The sequence below is a fragment of the Phalangium opilio genome, unplaced genomic scaffold, assembly GCF_054372755.1.
Source record: "Phalangium opilio isolate 3A_F unplaced genomic scaffold, DU_Popi_V2 ptg000078l_1, whole genome shotgun sequence".
In the NCBI taxonomy this organism is placed as follows: Eukaryota; Metazoa; Arthropoda; class Arachnida; order Opiliones; family Phalangiidae; genus Phalangium; species Phalangium opilio.
This window is the reverse complement of record NW_028324186.1, coordinates 1,351,147-1,366,300: the sequence shown is the minus strand read 5'-3', so window position 1 is coordinate 1,366,300 and position 15,154 is coordinate 1,351,147. Positions and strand designations below refer to the sequence as shown.

Genomic DNA, 15,154 nt, shown 5'->3' with positions numbered 1-15,154 from the left:
GCAACGGAGCGCCAGGTACAGACTACAATGCAGACCGCACAGTTGAAAGAATGGATGCTGAATTTGTTGTTTATTGTAAACAACTCGTTTCCCGTATCGTTTTAAATTAACTTTATAGTATCGCGGCGAATTTCCGTACGTGCAAAACATTTCTACGGTATTGTTATTAACAAAGACTCCTATCCAATGTTCTCCAGCCTCTCCAGCAGCTTCGTTATTGAATATAAAGCAAAATTTGGGCCTTTTAGGACGTACTGGGAGTTTATCTACTGGGAAGCATCCTAAATAGTAGGGTCGCGTTCTTTTGTCGCAAGTTAAAAGAGCGTTTATTTGCGAAGTGTTCATAATTTAGTCTCGGGTAACGAGACTTTTTGTAGTTCGGCGCCGTAGAAAACACCCAAAATTTGCTCCCCCTTTAAATCCGCTACGCGATAGACGGGTGGTGACCTGGGTATGACGTCAACAACGCGGAATATTTCGTCAGTAAATGTGCCACCCGAGCTAATTTTTCTAAATACCCGACTAGCTATAGAGAGACGCACGTGATCGCCAACTTTAAGCCTCGGTGCGTATCGATTAATGCCGTTTGATTTCCCGTACAGTTTATTCCAAATGATTGACTCGTTATCTATATTAACATGAGCCGGTGCAATTCCAGTAGTTGAATGAACCCGTTCATTATAGGCTTGAGTAATTAAAGGTAAATATTTAACGTAATTTTTATTTCCCGTGGCCGTTATAACCTTGGCAATCTGCTCCTTAATTGTTCTAATAAAGCGTTCCGCTAGACTGGCCTTATGCTGACTCCGGGCAAAATGTATTTGCACATTGTGCCGTTTCAAGAAGGAAGCAAAGTTGCGCGAACTAAATTCCCCACCAAAGTCAGTGTATATTTTTAAAGGGATCCTCTCTCGAAATATTTTTTTAAAAGCTTCGATAACCTCGCCAGATGTTTTGTTTCTAAGAGGTATTGTCCATCCGTAGCGGCTTAAGACGTCAATGACGCACAAAACATAGCGAACATTTTTATTAAAACGTTTCAATTTCGGTAGATCCAACAAATCAGCTTGAAAAACATCGTCCATGCTCGAAGCGTACACCTGGTTGGTTTTGAATCGGAAACGTCGAAATCGGTGTTTCGTGTAGGCCGGTTGTTTCTCGAGAAAGGCGACTAATTTTGCTTTTGGCACGTGCGGTAAGGCCTTTTGTAACCTCGCTAGCGACCCATAGGCGGCCGGATTAGCCACGTCGTAATAAATTTTTCTAATTTTAGCGTCCATGTCTTAACAAGTATAAATAACGACTAAATGGTTTCCCAATAATCAACTTTATTTAATACACACAAAGGTATTTTATAAAAACAATATCAGTTAAACAAATACGCTATATCAGTACATTTATTTTAATAGCCATAAATCAAGGCATTCTTTAAATCGGCAAAACTGTTGACAAAATAAGCGTAAATATCCTCTTGATCCTCGATCCATCCGTGTTCAGTCTCAAATTGATGCAAAATTTTCTCACGATCCAATTGAGGCAGCGCTTCGTGCAAATTACGTTCGACTCGATCGCTGAAATTTGTGTCAAATTCCGAGCAGCTTTGAGAGTGGCATATTTGTTTTCGACACTCGACGTTGGCGCAAGTGGAAGTGACGTCAAACAAAGTGGTAGTGAGCTCATTTAAAATTAATTCGCGCATGCGACAGACAGCTATCCCTTTAGCTTTGAGATCCTCGTCAATCAGCGGCTTTAAATCAATCAATGTCTGCCATCCTGTTTTGTTCAGGCTGAATCCTTCGCTGGTGCTAAAGTTCAGGAAATAACGACTGCCGCTGCCTCGTTCATAGTATCGAAGATCGATTATACGTTCATCTTTCGACTTGACGAAGCATTCCAGCTTGAGGCGCTCTTTGACGGGCAACCAAATATGATAGCGAGGTATTTTTCCGTCAAAAAAGGACGTGAGTTCATTTTGAAACCGAAACAAAGCGTACCAGGCGTTAGGTTTTAATATAGTTTTTGTACGCGTATCCGATCTTTGAATTAATATTTTAGGTTCAATTGACTCAATGACGCAAATGTCGAGCTTTGGCGTGACGGTGTGTACTGGGTGCATATTGGCTCGCGACTGATATTGTATTTATAAAGTTTTAGTCTTTTATACGTTGGGGTGATTATAAATAATTTCTCTGTTTTTAGATATTATTAACTGATTGTTTGGAAATTCGGCCATGACAATACACGTGACGTTTTCGGTTAGCGGAGAGCTAAATCTTAACGATAACCGCAAGTTACCAGTCTGGGGCATGGAATTTAAACCTAACGAAGCGAGATGTTCTCTACTCAAATCAAAAACAACGACAAAAAAGCCCTTCTTATATAAATCGTAAGAAATTATATTTCCCCGGTCAAGACCTAATATCTCGAGCCCCTCGAATAAAGAATTGTAACATCTAACGTATTTATCGTCGTCAAAATTAGGCGTAAAGGGAATATCAGGATAATTTTGAGAATTTAAAGAGAATTGCATGAAATCGAGTTTGAAATGTTGGAGATCCAGGGGGTTGGAAGTTGCTTCCCCTACAAATTTTTTATTAGTAACGAAAGCCACGACAGTTCGCGAGGGTAATTGCCCCGTAAACAGGCTGTCCCTAATAAAATCTTGCGTTCCGGTGGTTATTAAGAAATTTTTCATAACAATAGAGTTTACTTCGTAGCGAGCGTTTATTCCCGAGTTTAACATCTGAGCGTGAGCTAGCTGCAGCTCTGGATTAACCTCAATTTCGCGCGTAAACAAGGTGCATTCCGTTAAATCAATCTTATACTTTTTGCCCGTTTCATTGTGAATAATAGCGAAATCCGTGGAGCTTCGATGAAGTCTAATTCGCACCTCGATATTATCTAGTAAGAATTTGGGCGTTTTGAACATATCCAGAAATAATTCGCCAATTACATCGCACGTCTTTGATTTTGCCACGCGTTTAGCGCGACGACCAATACCATTATCTTCTTTGTTAATATTGGCGTCTTCTAAAGCCGTCGCCGGATCGATAATGGTATCCAAATAATATAACATAGAAGTTAACCAGGAATTGGCCGCCGTTTGTCCATAATTTAAAAGTATTTTAAAATAGGCCATATATGGGTACATATTATTAGGTTGCTGGATGGCAACGCCATTAAGAAATAATTCTACTTGACAAAATAGCGAGGCAATTATTAAATTTGTTACCGAGACTTTCTTTTCCGCATCTGGAACGGCCGTGCCGTCCTCGTGTAAAACGCGAAATTTTATTCTCAAAAGAGTTTTAGTCAAATCATGATAATTGTTTGAGGGAGGAATGATAAATTCTACATATCTAGCATTAGTTAGTGGGGCAATTGGATAATGAGCAGTCGTTTTAGTCCCCACAATATTATTATTCACCACTGGCTTTTCAAATACTTCAAAATCGGATAGAACACTTTCGTAGGTCGACATGTTTAGTCTAGAAAATCGCGTTTAGTGCGTCGCTTAACACGTTTGCTCCGGCTTGTTTTAGCAGTCCTCTTTCGTTTTCGGCCCGTCCCGCTCTGAGTGTTGACGAACCGGTCCACGCCTTTATGTAGTAGGGAATTTATAGATTGTTTGACATTTCTTTTAATAGATTCACGTGGTGATATGGTGGGGTTTTGAGCATCGCTAATAACTCGGCCTGTCAAACCCACAGCTTCGGACGCTAGCGTACTAAGGGCTGGCCTAATAAAGGGTGTAATTTTGCGCAATAAAGAATTAAAGATACCGCCCACACTGAAGCGACCTCCGGATTGGAAAACGTTCGCGTGTAAAGATGGCAGAGACGATCCTCTTTGGAAATACAGAGTATATCTATTAGGCACCATTGCTCCTGTTCTATTGACGTCGACGCCTAAAAAACAGTTTAATATATACCTTGCCTAAATTAAACGGGATATTTTCCCCGTAATCGGATTTCAATTCAATTTCAATTTCTTGTATATTGCTAATCGAAATTGGATAAAAATCGATATTGTTAAATATTTCCTGGTTTTCCTCGTCTAGCAGCGAAAAAGCCGGCATTTTTATGAAACGCAGCAGAGGGGCTTGACCACCACCTACTACCTGTTGCCGAATAATATTGGTATAGACAAACATGGCGTCGACGCCTCTCATGATATCCGCAGGGTAATCTGATGTCTCGTTATTAAGATACCGATCTAATTGATTAGCACTAAAGCCTAACAGCCTCCCGAGCCCTCTTCCGGGTGTTGTTTTGGGAAACAAAATTGAAACCGTATCGGTAAGTGTTGAAACCGTGACGCTTCCGTCTACATTTTGCGTAAAATTAAAACTTTTCCTATGCGCCGGGGACATGGCTTCGCCCATGGCACTTAAAACATCGCTAATATGATAATAAACCCCGGGAGGAATTTCACATGCAAAATTGTCAACTCGTTTGCCTTGAGGGTTATCCTGTTGATATCCGGGTAGGGACGGCTGGTCAGCCATATTTGGGTCTTCTGGAAATCTATCCACATCGTATTCGCTAGTCCAAAAATTATTATCCGCTGTCAGGGTCATTATTCTTAATCGAGGATTTACCAGAGCCACTCCCGAATGACTGTGTTAAAAAAATTCTCCCTCTTCGGGAATGTTAAATAACTTGGCCATTGGTCCAGCTACCGAGACGCGAACACCTGGCTCTATTTCGATACGAACATAAAATCTATCTTCCAGAGCATTTTTGAGAATGTACATTTTAAAATACTGGCGAGGCATATATTCTTGAACCCCCAATAACTGGTTTATGATTTTTAAATGTAAAGAGAAGGGAATTACGGCCCCGCTTGCCGTAAAATCGCAAATATAATCGCCCGCGGGTATTTTGATTTTTGCGACACTAGTCTTAGTAAATAGATGCATTAGTGAGTCATGAACGCGATAATTTACAAATGTGTCATTAGTTGTTTTGAAATGCGTAAAATTACGCTCTAAAGGTTTAGTGGATAGAAACGTCCCACCAACGTATTCAGCTTCTAAATTTAATATATCACGCAATTCCTTTGGGAAGAGCATTTCAATTTTTGCCGGACAATGGATTCTAAAATAATGCTCCGCTCCTTGCTTAATAACGCTAAATTCGGCATGATGTAATCTTAAAGGGTCAAAATTGCGCGCAGTTATTTGGAGGTTTTCGGCAACTTCTTCATAAATCTTATAATCATCTGTCGATCTAAACTCGCCTGACACTTTAAAAAAGAAATAAAGCCAGGGTTCTTCCCAGGCGGTATAGCGCTTTATGGTTCTATTGACTCGATATTCTATGTATGCATTGTCTTTGTCTATAGTATATTCTTCTAACGTCATGCTCAAGGGTCCTAGTTGGTGTTTTCCGGAGTAATATCTATCGGGGTCAGCGCCAAGCAATTTAGCTACTTGGGGAGAAAATTTAATTTCCACCCATTCTGGTGTTTTGAAATTATACACGATAGCATACCCCCAATTATCTACTGTGTGGTATGTTACTTGAATTTTTTTAAATACTAATTTTTCTAAAGTGTTGGCTACGGCTCGATAAAGCCCTTCGGCGTTTTTCTCTGGCGTTTTACTGGCTTTAAAAGTTTGAGGTAAGAACAATACTGTGTAATTGTCATAATCTTCAGGGTTAATAGGCTTAGGCTCTTCGGGAATAATTGGTTCAGGCTTTTTTTTCGGCGGATCAACCGGCTGCGGAAACAAGGGTTTTTCATCAACCGGTGGTGGGGAGGGAGTCGGTAATATGGGTAGCTCAAAAGTAGAGGATGTTGTAGAGTCTGGAGATTTTGAGAGATCAGGCTTGGATAGGTCGGGGTTCGGTAAGTCAGGTTTTGAGGGGTCTGGAAATATATATATTTCCTCAACCTCTGTTGGCGAGGGGGTCGGCGTCAGTGGTTCAAAGGTAGAGGGTTTCGGAACCTCGGGTGCTGGAATTTTAGGGGGGTCCGGAGCTGGTATTTTGGGGGGATCCGGAGCTGGTATTTTAGGGGGGTCCGGAGCTGGTATTTTAGGGGGGTCCGGAGCTGGTATTTTAGGGGGATCCGGAGCTGGTATTTTAGGGGGATCCGGAGCTGGTATTTTAGGGGGATCCGGAGCTGGTATTTTAGGGGGATCCGGAGCTGGTATTTTAGGGGGATCCGGAGCTGGTATTTTAGGGGGATCCGGAGCTGGTATTTTGGGGGGATCCGGAGCTGGTATTTTTGGGGGGTCCGGAGCTGGCAGCTTCGGTAGTTCAGGCTTGGGTGGCTGCGGTTTTGGCTTTGGCTTTGGCTTTGGTAACTCGGGCTTAGGTGGTTTGGGCTTTGGGTAGTAGGGTTTCGGTAAGTCAGGTTTAGGTGGGTTTTGTTTTGGAGTTGTTTGTTTTGGAAAAGTTATTTTGGGTGGAGGGGTTATTTTAGCTGGCTGTGGTTGTACAAGTACTACGGGTTCAGTCGTAGCAACGGGTATCGGTAGAAAAGGCGTAGTTCGTGGTAAAATAGGTATAGATGGCGGTACAGGCCTATATTCCGGCTGGGGCTTTTTTCTTATTGGCGGAACTTCATAGTTTGTTTTACGTTTAATGGCTGCCTTAGGAATGTACTTGTAATCAAATTTTTTTTTAAAACTATCTCCAACATTATCAATTTCGATTTCCACGTAATTATTAGTGTAATTTAAACTTATATTTTTAGCATGCTTTGATACAGGATATTTGGATATATAGGGAACATCTTCGTAATTATTCTCTTTAAATTCAAATAGCGTGGCCAAGGGGGAATCAGCTGGTATTTTGAACCGTATGTTTTCCTCTCCTAAAACTTGCAGGTAAACGGGAAAGTTTGTATCTAACTGTTTTCCTAGGGCCCCGTCTTTATATTTATTCACTAATTTAAAAGATAATTTGCCTTTTAAATACGGATGACTGTTTACATCATCATTTAAAAGCTCAACAAAATTTTGAGGCAGTTCGTACTCTTTGGTCTTGGTATAACGATTGACTGGTATCTCTATTTTTTGATATTCAACAGGCTCACGAACAGCCGTATAATTGCCACGATTTGGATCTTCTATGACCTGAATTTCGAATTTGTTAAAATCTTCGCTTATATTCACCCAATGATTTGGAAATATGATTTCTGCCAACCCAACTTCATAATCACTACTCAAATTTAGGGGCTGATGCAAATAATTTTTAAAACTTGACTGAGTATTGTTTGGATATATATCTAGACACGTATTAGACGCTAGAGTTAAAAAAAAGGCGTCATTCATGACTGACGCTTGTTCACCAACTAACACTGATCTCTTAGGCTAACGTTATTTTATACATAAAAAAGATTGCCAATGGCTCGGTGGACTGGCCGGGATTTGAGCTCGCCACCTTTTTGGGTATCACAATAGTACACCCTGCCTTAAACCATTGAGCCATTGACAATCTTGAAAAACAATCAGTTTATTTTCATCAAAACAACAAAATTGTTAAGCCTTTAAAGTCGCTATCCTTGAAACATCTACATCAATAGTTAATTAACCCGTTTCCAATAAAATATTATCCTCAAAACAAGGAAGGTTTTAAGTCATCATCCTTAAACCATCTACGTGAAAGTCGTGAATACTTAATTAAACCGCATCCAATAAAATATTTTCCTCAAAACAAGGAAGGTTTTAAGTCGTCATCCTTGAACTATCTACGTCAATAATTAATTAAACCGCATCCAATAAAATATTTTCCTCAAAACAAGGAAGGTTTTAAGTCGTCATCCTTGCAGCATCTACGTCAATAGTTAATTAAACCGCATCCAATAAAATAGATTAAAGATTGGGGGGTCGGTAACAAATAAATTTATCGAAAGCATTGCCTAGAGAACTCTTCTAATATTAAATTTGACCTCGATCTTTTAGTATATAAGAACCGTGTTTTAAAGAGAGAGTTATCAGTTGTTTAACTAGACGCTTATCCATAAAACTACTCAGTACCAGTACGAAGATGTCTTTACCCGGCGATCGTGGACTCACACAGCTTTTGTGGCGTGAGAAGAGACCAAATTCGATTGTTCCATCCGTCTCTTCTCAGGAATAGCCTGGGAAGAGACCAAATTCGATTCATGTGCCTCGATTTCCGTAACTTGTTTTGTAATCTTTACTGGTTACATGCACAAAAGTTGCGGAAATTTGCGTGAAGTCGCATTTTTGCGGCCCACCACTCAACGTCGGCCATGGTTTGGGACCCAATGCAGGAAATAGAACAAAAAAACCAGGTCGAATCATGTTGAGGAGGTTCATGAATCGACCTTCATTGCGGTGTCATATGCATCCACACAACTGACTACCGCAATGAAGGAAGTTCTGGCGCCATCAACCAGACCTGCCGAGTTTAATTATTTGTTGCTCGTCTGGTTGTTGGCGCCAGGACTTAATATGACGCGTTTTCCATCATAGAAAATTTTGGAGTTGGTCTCTTAAAAGTCGCGTAAAATTTGTGTGAAGTCGCTTCTGCCATCCGAAAGCACAAAGAAAGCTTGATGGTTGTGGGTCAAACAACCAGACCTGGGCCGGAAGACCAAGCCGCGCAGTGGCTAGGATGTAACTTCCGTCGGGAGGTAAAGGATCAACGAAGAATTTTACGGGACATGGCCCGTAAAAGCTCACAAGTCCGGCCCCACCGCATAAGGTTCTACGTACCCTGCACCAATTGGAACACGTTCTCTTCAGTACGGCTCTAACTGGAATCCTGACTTCGATGTCCTTCTCAAACTTAACAATTTCACGACATCAACGTGGCTCTCTTCAACGCTGGATACATTTTGGACCCAAGAAGCGGCAAAAACAACCAAGCCACGTCGAAACGCTAAAGATCTTCGAGAACCGATGGAGGGCTTCACTTAAAAGGTTGTCTTCTAACAATCCTCGACTACCCTGCCTGTCTTTCATCAAAATTCATCAGGCAATGCTACGTGAGAAGAGACCAAATTCGATTGTTTTTGGGCACACCGCGAGTAAAGCCTACAGTTCAAAATCAAGAAGTGCCAAAACCAACCTGTTTTAGATCTAAAAAACCTTGTTGTTGTCCGGTAGAAGCGCCGGTAAATAACTTTTGTTTTAATTTAAGATTCAGCATGTAACATGTTTTTATGTGGGCACAAGCCATAACTCAGAGAAAAGAAGTCTTAATGAAAAACAATGGCAATATCTTTGTTTATATACTTGTTATGCTCTATTTTATTGGATATGTTATTTGTTATTAAAAAATCTTTATTTATATATTCGACTTTGTTTCTCAGACATATTTAAAGGTTTTATGGCGGGAAATTCAAACAGAAATCTGGCAAAATAGCACAAGTCTGGGTTGGTTTAGACTCGTTTGCGGGCCTAGCATGGTGGAAGGCAGGGTAAGCTGTTTTTATACATTAACATACATGGCTGGAGTTGGTTGGATGGCGGCCATCTTGGGGTGGCGGCCATCTTGGATGTCTGCATATCTAGGTAGCTATCACTACTAATACTTAGTTCTAATCGTCGAGATATAGCCATGATCATTTGGTTTAAAGCGTTTAATAATTTTCTGCGTATCCTCATTTAATTCTAATTAGGACCTAATATCTATCACTTAAATGTGTATTTAACTTTCGGCTCACTCTGAACCGTTAAACCTCCTATAAGAGGACATGAAACAATGTCAATTATGGTCAAGATCTAGGTTGTTATCTTATCTCATAGACCCAGTCGTTTCAACACGTATGGAGAGATGAAGTATTAACATCCGTAATATTTAATGAAGCTAAAAGTTACGTTTACACTATATATAAATGTACTAAAGATGAATTAAAAAGTAAACACCAAATTTTAAATGTTAATATCAAAAGATGTTCTTGGAATATTGAGATGAAACAGAGCTTTATAGCTACTTAACTACTAAAAGAATCGTAATGCCGAAAAATATTTAAGTATTTCCATTTAATATTCTGCAAAAAGAGAATGTTATCGTTTTGTAAGAGATCTTTTCATCCTACTCGCTTTATATTAACTTAGATATGCGTGTACTGTTTCGATTCAGATGCAATCTTCATTACTCGTTCTATATTAAATCTCACTTGTGTCAGTACATAGAAATAAGTTTATCTTAAATAATTAATTAAATATAAATGATATTAGTTATTTTAATCGCCAGTAAATAACTTTAAAAATAGTTAACGCATTTAAAATAAAGTTGTTCCTATTATCTTTCGAAAGTGAAGGGTACCCCTCTTGCCCGCTTTCTTCAAATTTTGGGGTATATATACGATTCGTTCCCATTACAATAATAGATAAAAACGCTTTCGCGTGAACCGATGGTGGAAGCCCTGCCATTGGGAGGCTAGACGTTTCTCGTAACCCTAGCCGCTCGCCGCGTACATCTTAAGTCTAACGACGATGATGGAGTAGAAGCCAATGTTACAGATTGGTGTCTATGTGGTATAGACGAAAGACCAGTAGATGGTGGTGTTTGAAGCCAATGTTGCAGATTGGTGTCTATGTGGTATAGACGAAAGTGCAGCAGATGGTGGTGTTAGAAGCCAATGTTGCAGATTGGTGTCTATGTGGTATAGACGAAAGACGAAGAACAGAAGATGGTGGTGCTTGGAAGCCAGCAAGTACAAACTAGTGTCCATGTGGAGTGGACGAAAACCAAAACTGGTGGTGTAGCCAGCGGAGACAAACCCAATTTCCCAAATTTCCGTGAACTGTCAATGCAGTCCGGAAATTGGGAACATGTTTGCTCCGATACGCAAACTGCGAACGCGGTCACGTGGGGTGTGACAGACACACACACAGACAGACAGACACGTCCAGTGTAATACCTCTCCGTGACGTCATCGTCACTCGGAGAGGTAAAAACTGAAAACACGCTCTACTACTTGCCTCACAGAGGCGTCTACAACGACTCAAGAAAAACTACCAAGCTACGCATAGTTTACGATGGTTCGTCTCACGCTATTGGAAAACCATCACTAAACGACTGCTTGGACCCTGGTCCTAATCTAAATTCAGATATATTTGACATAGCAATTCGTTTCCGAGAAGGAGAAGTAGCCTATACAGGAGATGTACAGAAGGCATTCTTACAAATCTCTATCGCAAAGAATGACCGACATGTTCTAAGGTTTTTATGGACTGACATAAAAAACCCAACTACAAACTCACAAATGAAGGTCTACCGAATCACACGCGTACCTTTCGGAATTACCTGTAGTCCCTTGTTGCTGTCATCAGTAATAAATCACCACTTTGAAAAATACAGAGCTACAGAACCGGAAGTATGCAACGCTATGGACAAGGTACGATACGTGGACGATTTAGTCCATAGTAGCCATGACGTAAAGAAAGCTTATGAGATCTCAACTAAAGCCGCTAGTATACTACTGGAAGCGGGAATGAAGCTTCACAAGTTTAAAACCAATTCTACTGAACTTCGGAAACTCTGGATTTCGAATAACTTCTCTGAAGAAACCCAAGATGACTCCCCAGAAATCAAGGTCTTAGGGATTCCGTGGAATACAAAGACAGATTGCATATTTTTCCAAGTTGAGAACTTACTGGATTTCATAATAGACCGCCAAAACACAAAAAGATGGGTGCTTAAAGCTATAGCACGCATATATGATCCTCTAGGAATGCTAGCGCCTTTTACCGTTAGAGGAAAATTCCTTTTTCAACTACTGTGGCAGATGGGTCTACCTTGGGATGATAAGTTACCCGAAGACATAACCATTCAGTTCGAAAATTGGTCTTCAGAATTGCAAGAACTTAAAAACATCCTTATACCAAGATATTATTACTTAGAAGCTGGAAAACAAGTCTACGACAACTTCAAAACAAATGAGCTACACGTATTTGTCGATGCAAGTGAAAGGGCTTACGCTACTTGCGCCTGTCTTAGATTTGAAACCAAAGATGGAATAATAGGAACCGTACTAGTCGCTGCCAAGGCAAGAGTTGCTCTTCTTAAAAAAATTAACATTACCCCGCTTGGAGTTAATGGGAGCAATCTTAGGCGCTCGACTCTCAAAACATCTATTGGATACGTTCACAATAAAGCCAACTGGAGTAAAAATGTGGACAGACTCAACAATAGTACTACAATGGATAAGAGGATCGGTTGAACAGTGGAGACCTTTCGTATCTAACCGAGTCCGGGAGATACAGACTCTAACTAACCCGGAGGCGTGGAATCATTGTAGATCAAAAGAAAATCCGGCTGACCTACCCACAAGAGGTAGAACCGTTTTTGACCTATCTTCCAACAGTCTATGGTGGAAAGGACCTGCATGGTTAAGCCAACCAAAGGAAATGCACCCTAAGAAAAATCTAAACCTGAAGGGCACTAATTCTAAAGAGCAAACGGAAGAATTAAGATCTGCATTTTTACCTGTAACTCAAGCCATTTGCATAGTCGAACCAGCAACTGAACCACCTTTAAACCTAAAATCTTACAGCAGGTTAAGAAGAGTTTATCGTGTTACGGCCTGGATACTAAGATTTAGAGATAATACAAGGATGAAAAATAAGCTTGACCGAAAACTTGATGAGCTCTCAGTGGATGAAATATCCAGAGCGGAAAAATTTTGGATTAAGCTTGCTCAAATGGAAAGCTTTCCAGACGAGATGAAAAACTTGAAAAACAAACAAGCTATATCTAAGGATTCAAAAATCTACATGCTAGAACCTTTCCTTGACGAACACAATCTAATGTGTGTAGGAGGAAGACTAACCTCAAAATCACTCTCATATCGCGAGCGACACCCCTGGATCTTATCACAAAAGCATGATCTCTCAAATTTAATTGCTAACTACCATCACGAGAGGTTAATGCATAGTTGTGTCAACGATACACTCGTTCAAGTTAGAGAGCAGTTTTGGATACTCAGTGGCAGAAAACTAGTAAAGGAAACGCTAAAACAATGCCAACTCTGCAAACTATTCAGAGCAAAAGCTGGGGAAGCTGAAATGGCGCCATTGCCAGACATTAGAACTTCCGTAAGCCCTCCCTTTGAGAGATGCGGAATTGATTTCGCTGGCCCACTTTACTCTAGAGATGGAAAGAAATGCTACAATGCATTGTTCACTTGCGCAGTCACGCGGGCTGTACACTTAGAATTGGTATCGGATATGACAGCAGACGCGTTTCTTCTCTCCTTTCGTCGATTCATAGCCAGACGAGGGATGGTAAAACAAATACACTCGGACAACGCAAAGACGTTTAAGCGAGCCGATATGGATATCGAAGAGCTATTAAAAAATGTAAATAGCACCGAAGTCAAAAAAATATCTCGGAGAACTAAACATAACGTGGCATTACATCGTCGACAGAGCACCCTGGTGGGGAGGCTATTGGGAACGACTTGTACGATCCGTAAAGGTCTGTCTGCGCAAAACACTTGGTCAAGCGCGTCTTAAAGACGAGGAAATCGCCACAACTATGACAGAGGTCGAAGCTTTTATAAATTCTAGACCTTTAACGTTTGTCTACCAAGATCCTGGAGAACCTACTCCCCTCACTCCCGCACACTTCCTAGTGGGTGGAATATTAACGTCATTACCCTCAAGAACATTTCATAAGAAACCAATCACTCCTGCAACACGCCAAGAACTAACAAATCGACTGAAGTATCGTCAAAGGCTAATAGATAACTTTTGGTTCAGATGGAAAAATGACTATTTATTAGAATTACGCTCGGCCCACCATAAATTGAAAAGAGAACCAAGCAAAGAACTTAAAAAAGACGATGTGGTACTAATCTCAGAACCCAAACTTCCGCGCCTATGCTGGAAAATGGCAGTCGTTGAAGAGGTATTTCGCGGAGGCGATGAAAAAATTAGATCGTGTTTACTTAGGCTTGCGAATGGTACAAAACTAAAAAGACCCATCCCTTTAATTTACAATCTCGAAATAAACGAGTAAATATTTGTTCTTAACATTTAACATTAATCTTGAACACTTTGTATTCAAGGGGGGGAACTTATGTTGAATCATAAAATGGGTTCTCGTAAAGTTTAATAATTTGTCTAAAATTATTTATTGAATCTAAAGAAAACTGTTAATCGAAAAAACTAAAAATATTGTCATTATTAAAGAAAAGAAAAAAAAACATTAACATTAATGTATCTATGTAACGCATATATCTATGTAACCCTTTGTACAAGATTCGAAGACCATAGTCACCAATAAGGAATGTATAGCACCTCCCTTAGAAGAGACATTCTAAGGCTTCACAAAATATAGGACCATATAAGGTAATACGGAGAGTACTGTCTCTCTCTCTTTAACGAAAACGGTAGCGTACGCTCCTTATATGGAAATGCTCTTTTGGCCTATTGACCAATGATCATTGGTCTTCGAACCCTTTTTATTTTTTGAACTTCTCGGGAGAGAATTTTCTAACAAATTCTCATCTCTCTTTTTTTTCACTTGCGCTCCTGCTCTCTGCAGAAAAACACCTCCGTTTTTTTAGCCATGTCGCCATAGTACAAAACCTAACTTTGTAACTCAAAAACCTTTTACTAACTTAAATTTAATCAAGTTTTTTTAATTGTTTAATTTGTTTAATAAATTCGGTTGTATTAATAGAACTCTCGTTTTTTCAAACTTTTACCACTTTCGGACTTTTTCAGTCGGGTTCGAAAGTTACTTTGCTCTCCCTAATCGAGTTTACTTACTTTTCGCGCAACATCGTCCCTGTGCTTTTTTGCGTTATTTGGTTAATAACGTCGTCAGACATGAAAAAACGTCGCATATGATAAATGTGGTGTAGATTGTAGAACTTGGATAAGTCATGGATGATCATAGGTCAGTGATAAATTAGGGATTTTATTATGTTTATGAATCCACGCGTCGAATAATTCAAATTATCGGGAATTGCTGTAATTTTAATAAACTAGCTGTTACCCGCGGCGTCGCTCGCGTGTAATAAGAACTATCTTCAAAATGATGTAAAGAATGAGTAGATTTTACTGATGACTAATATTTTTGTAGCACCCTAGGAGCGAAGGCACTCGGCGTTGCCCGTCAGACCCTAGGGATACATTTTTGTGATTACTTTTCACGCGGACATTATTCCATAAAGTAGGGTTTTTAAGTTTTTGCCCGCCATTTAAAAAGTTGGC

General features: G+C 40.0%; 1 protein-coding gene across 1 annotated transcript; it reads left to right on the top strand.

Annotated features, from left to right (window-relative positions):
* Positions 1–12,997: 12,997 nt before the first annotated feature.
* Positions 12,998–13,952, top strand: LOC149654979 (uncharacterized). Its single transcript, XM_089844981.1, has 2 exons — positions 12,998–13,291; positions 13,410–13,952. The coding sequence occupies exons 1-2, from the start codon at positions 12,998–13,000 to the stop codon at positions 13,950–13,952; spliced, it is 837 nt and encodes a 278-aa protein (XP_089701107.1).
* Positions 13,953–15,154: the final 1,202 nt, after the last annotated feature.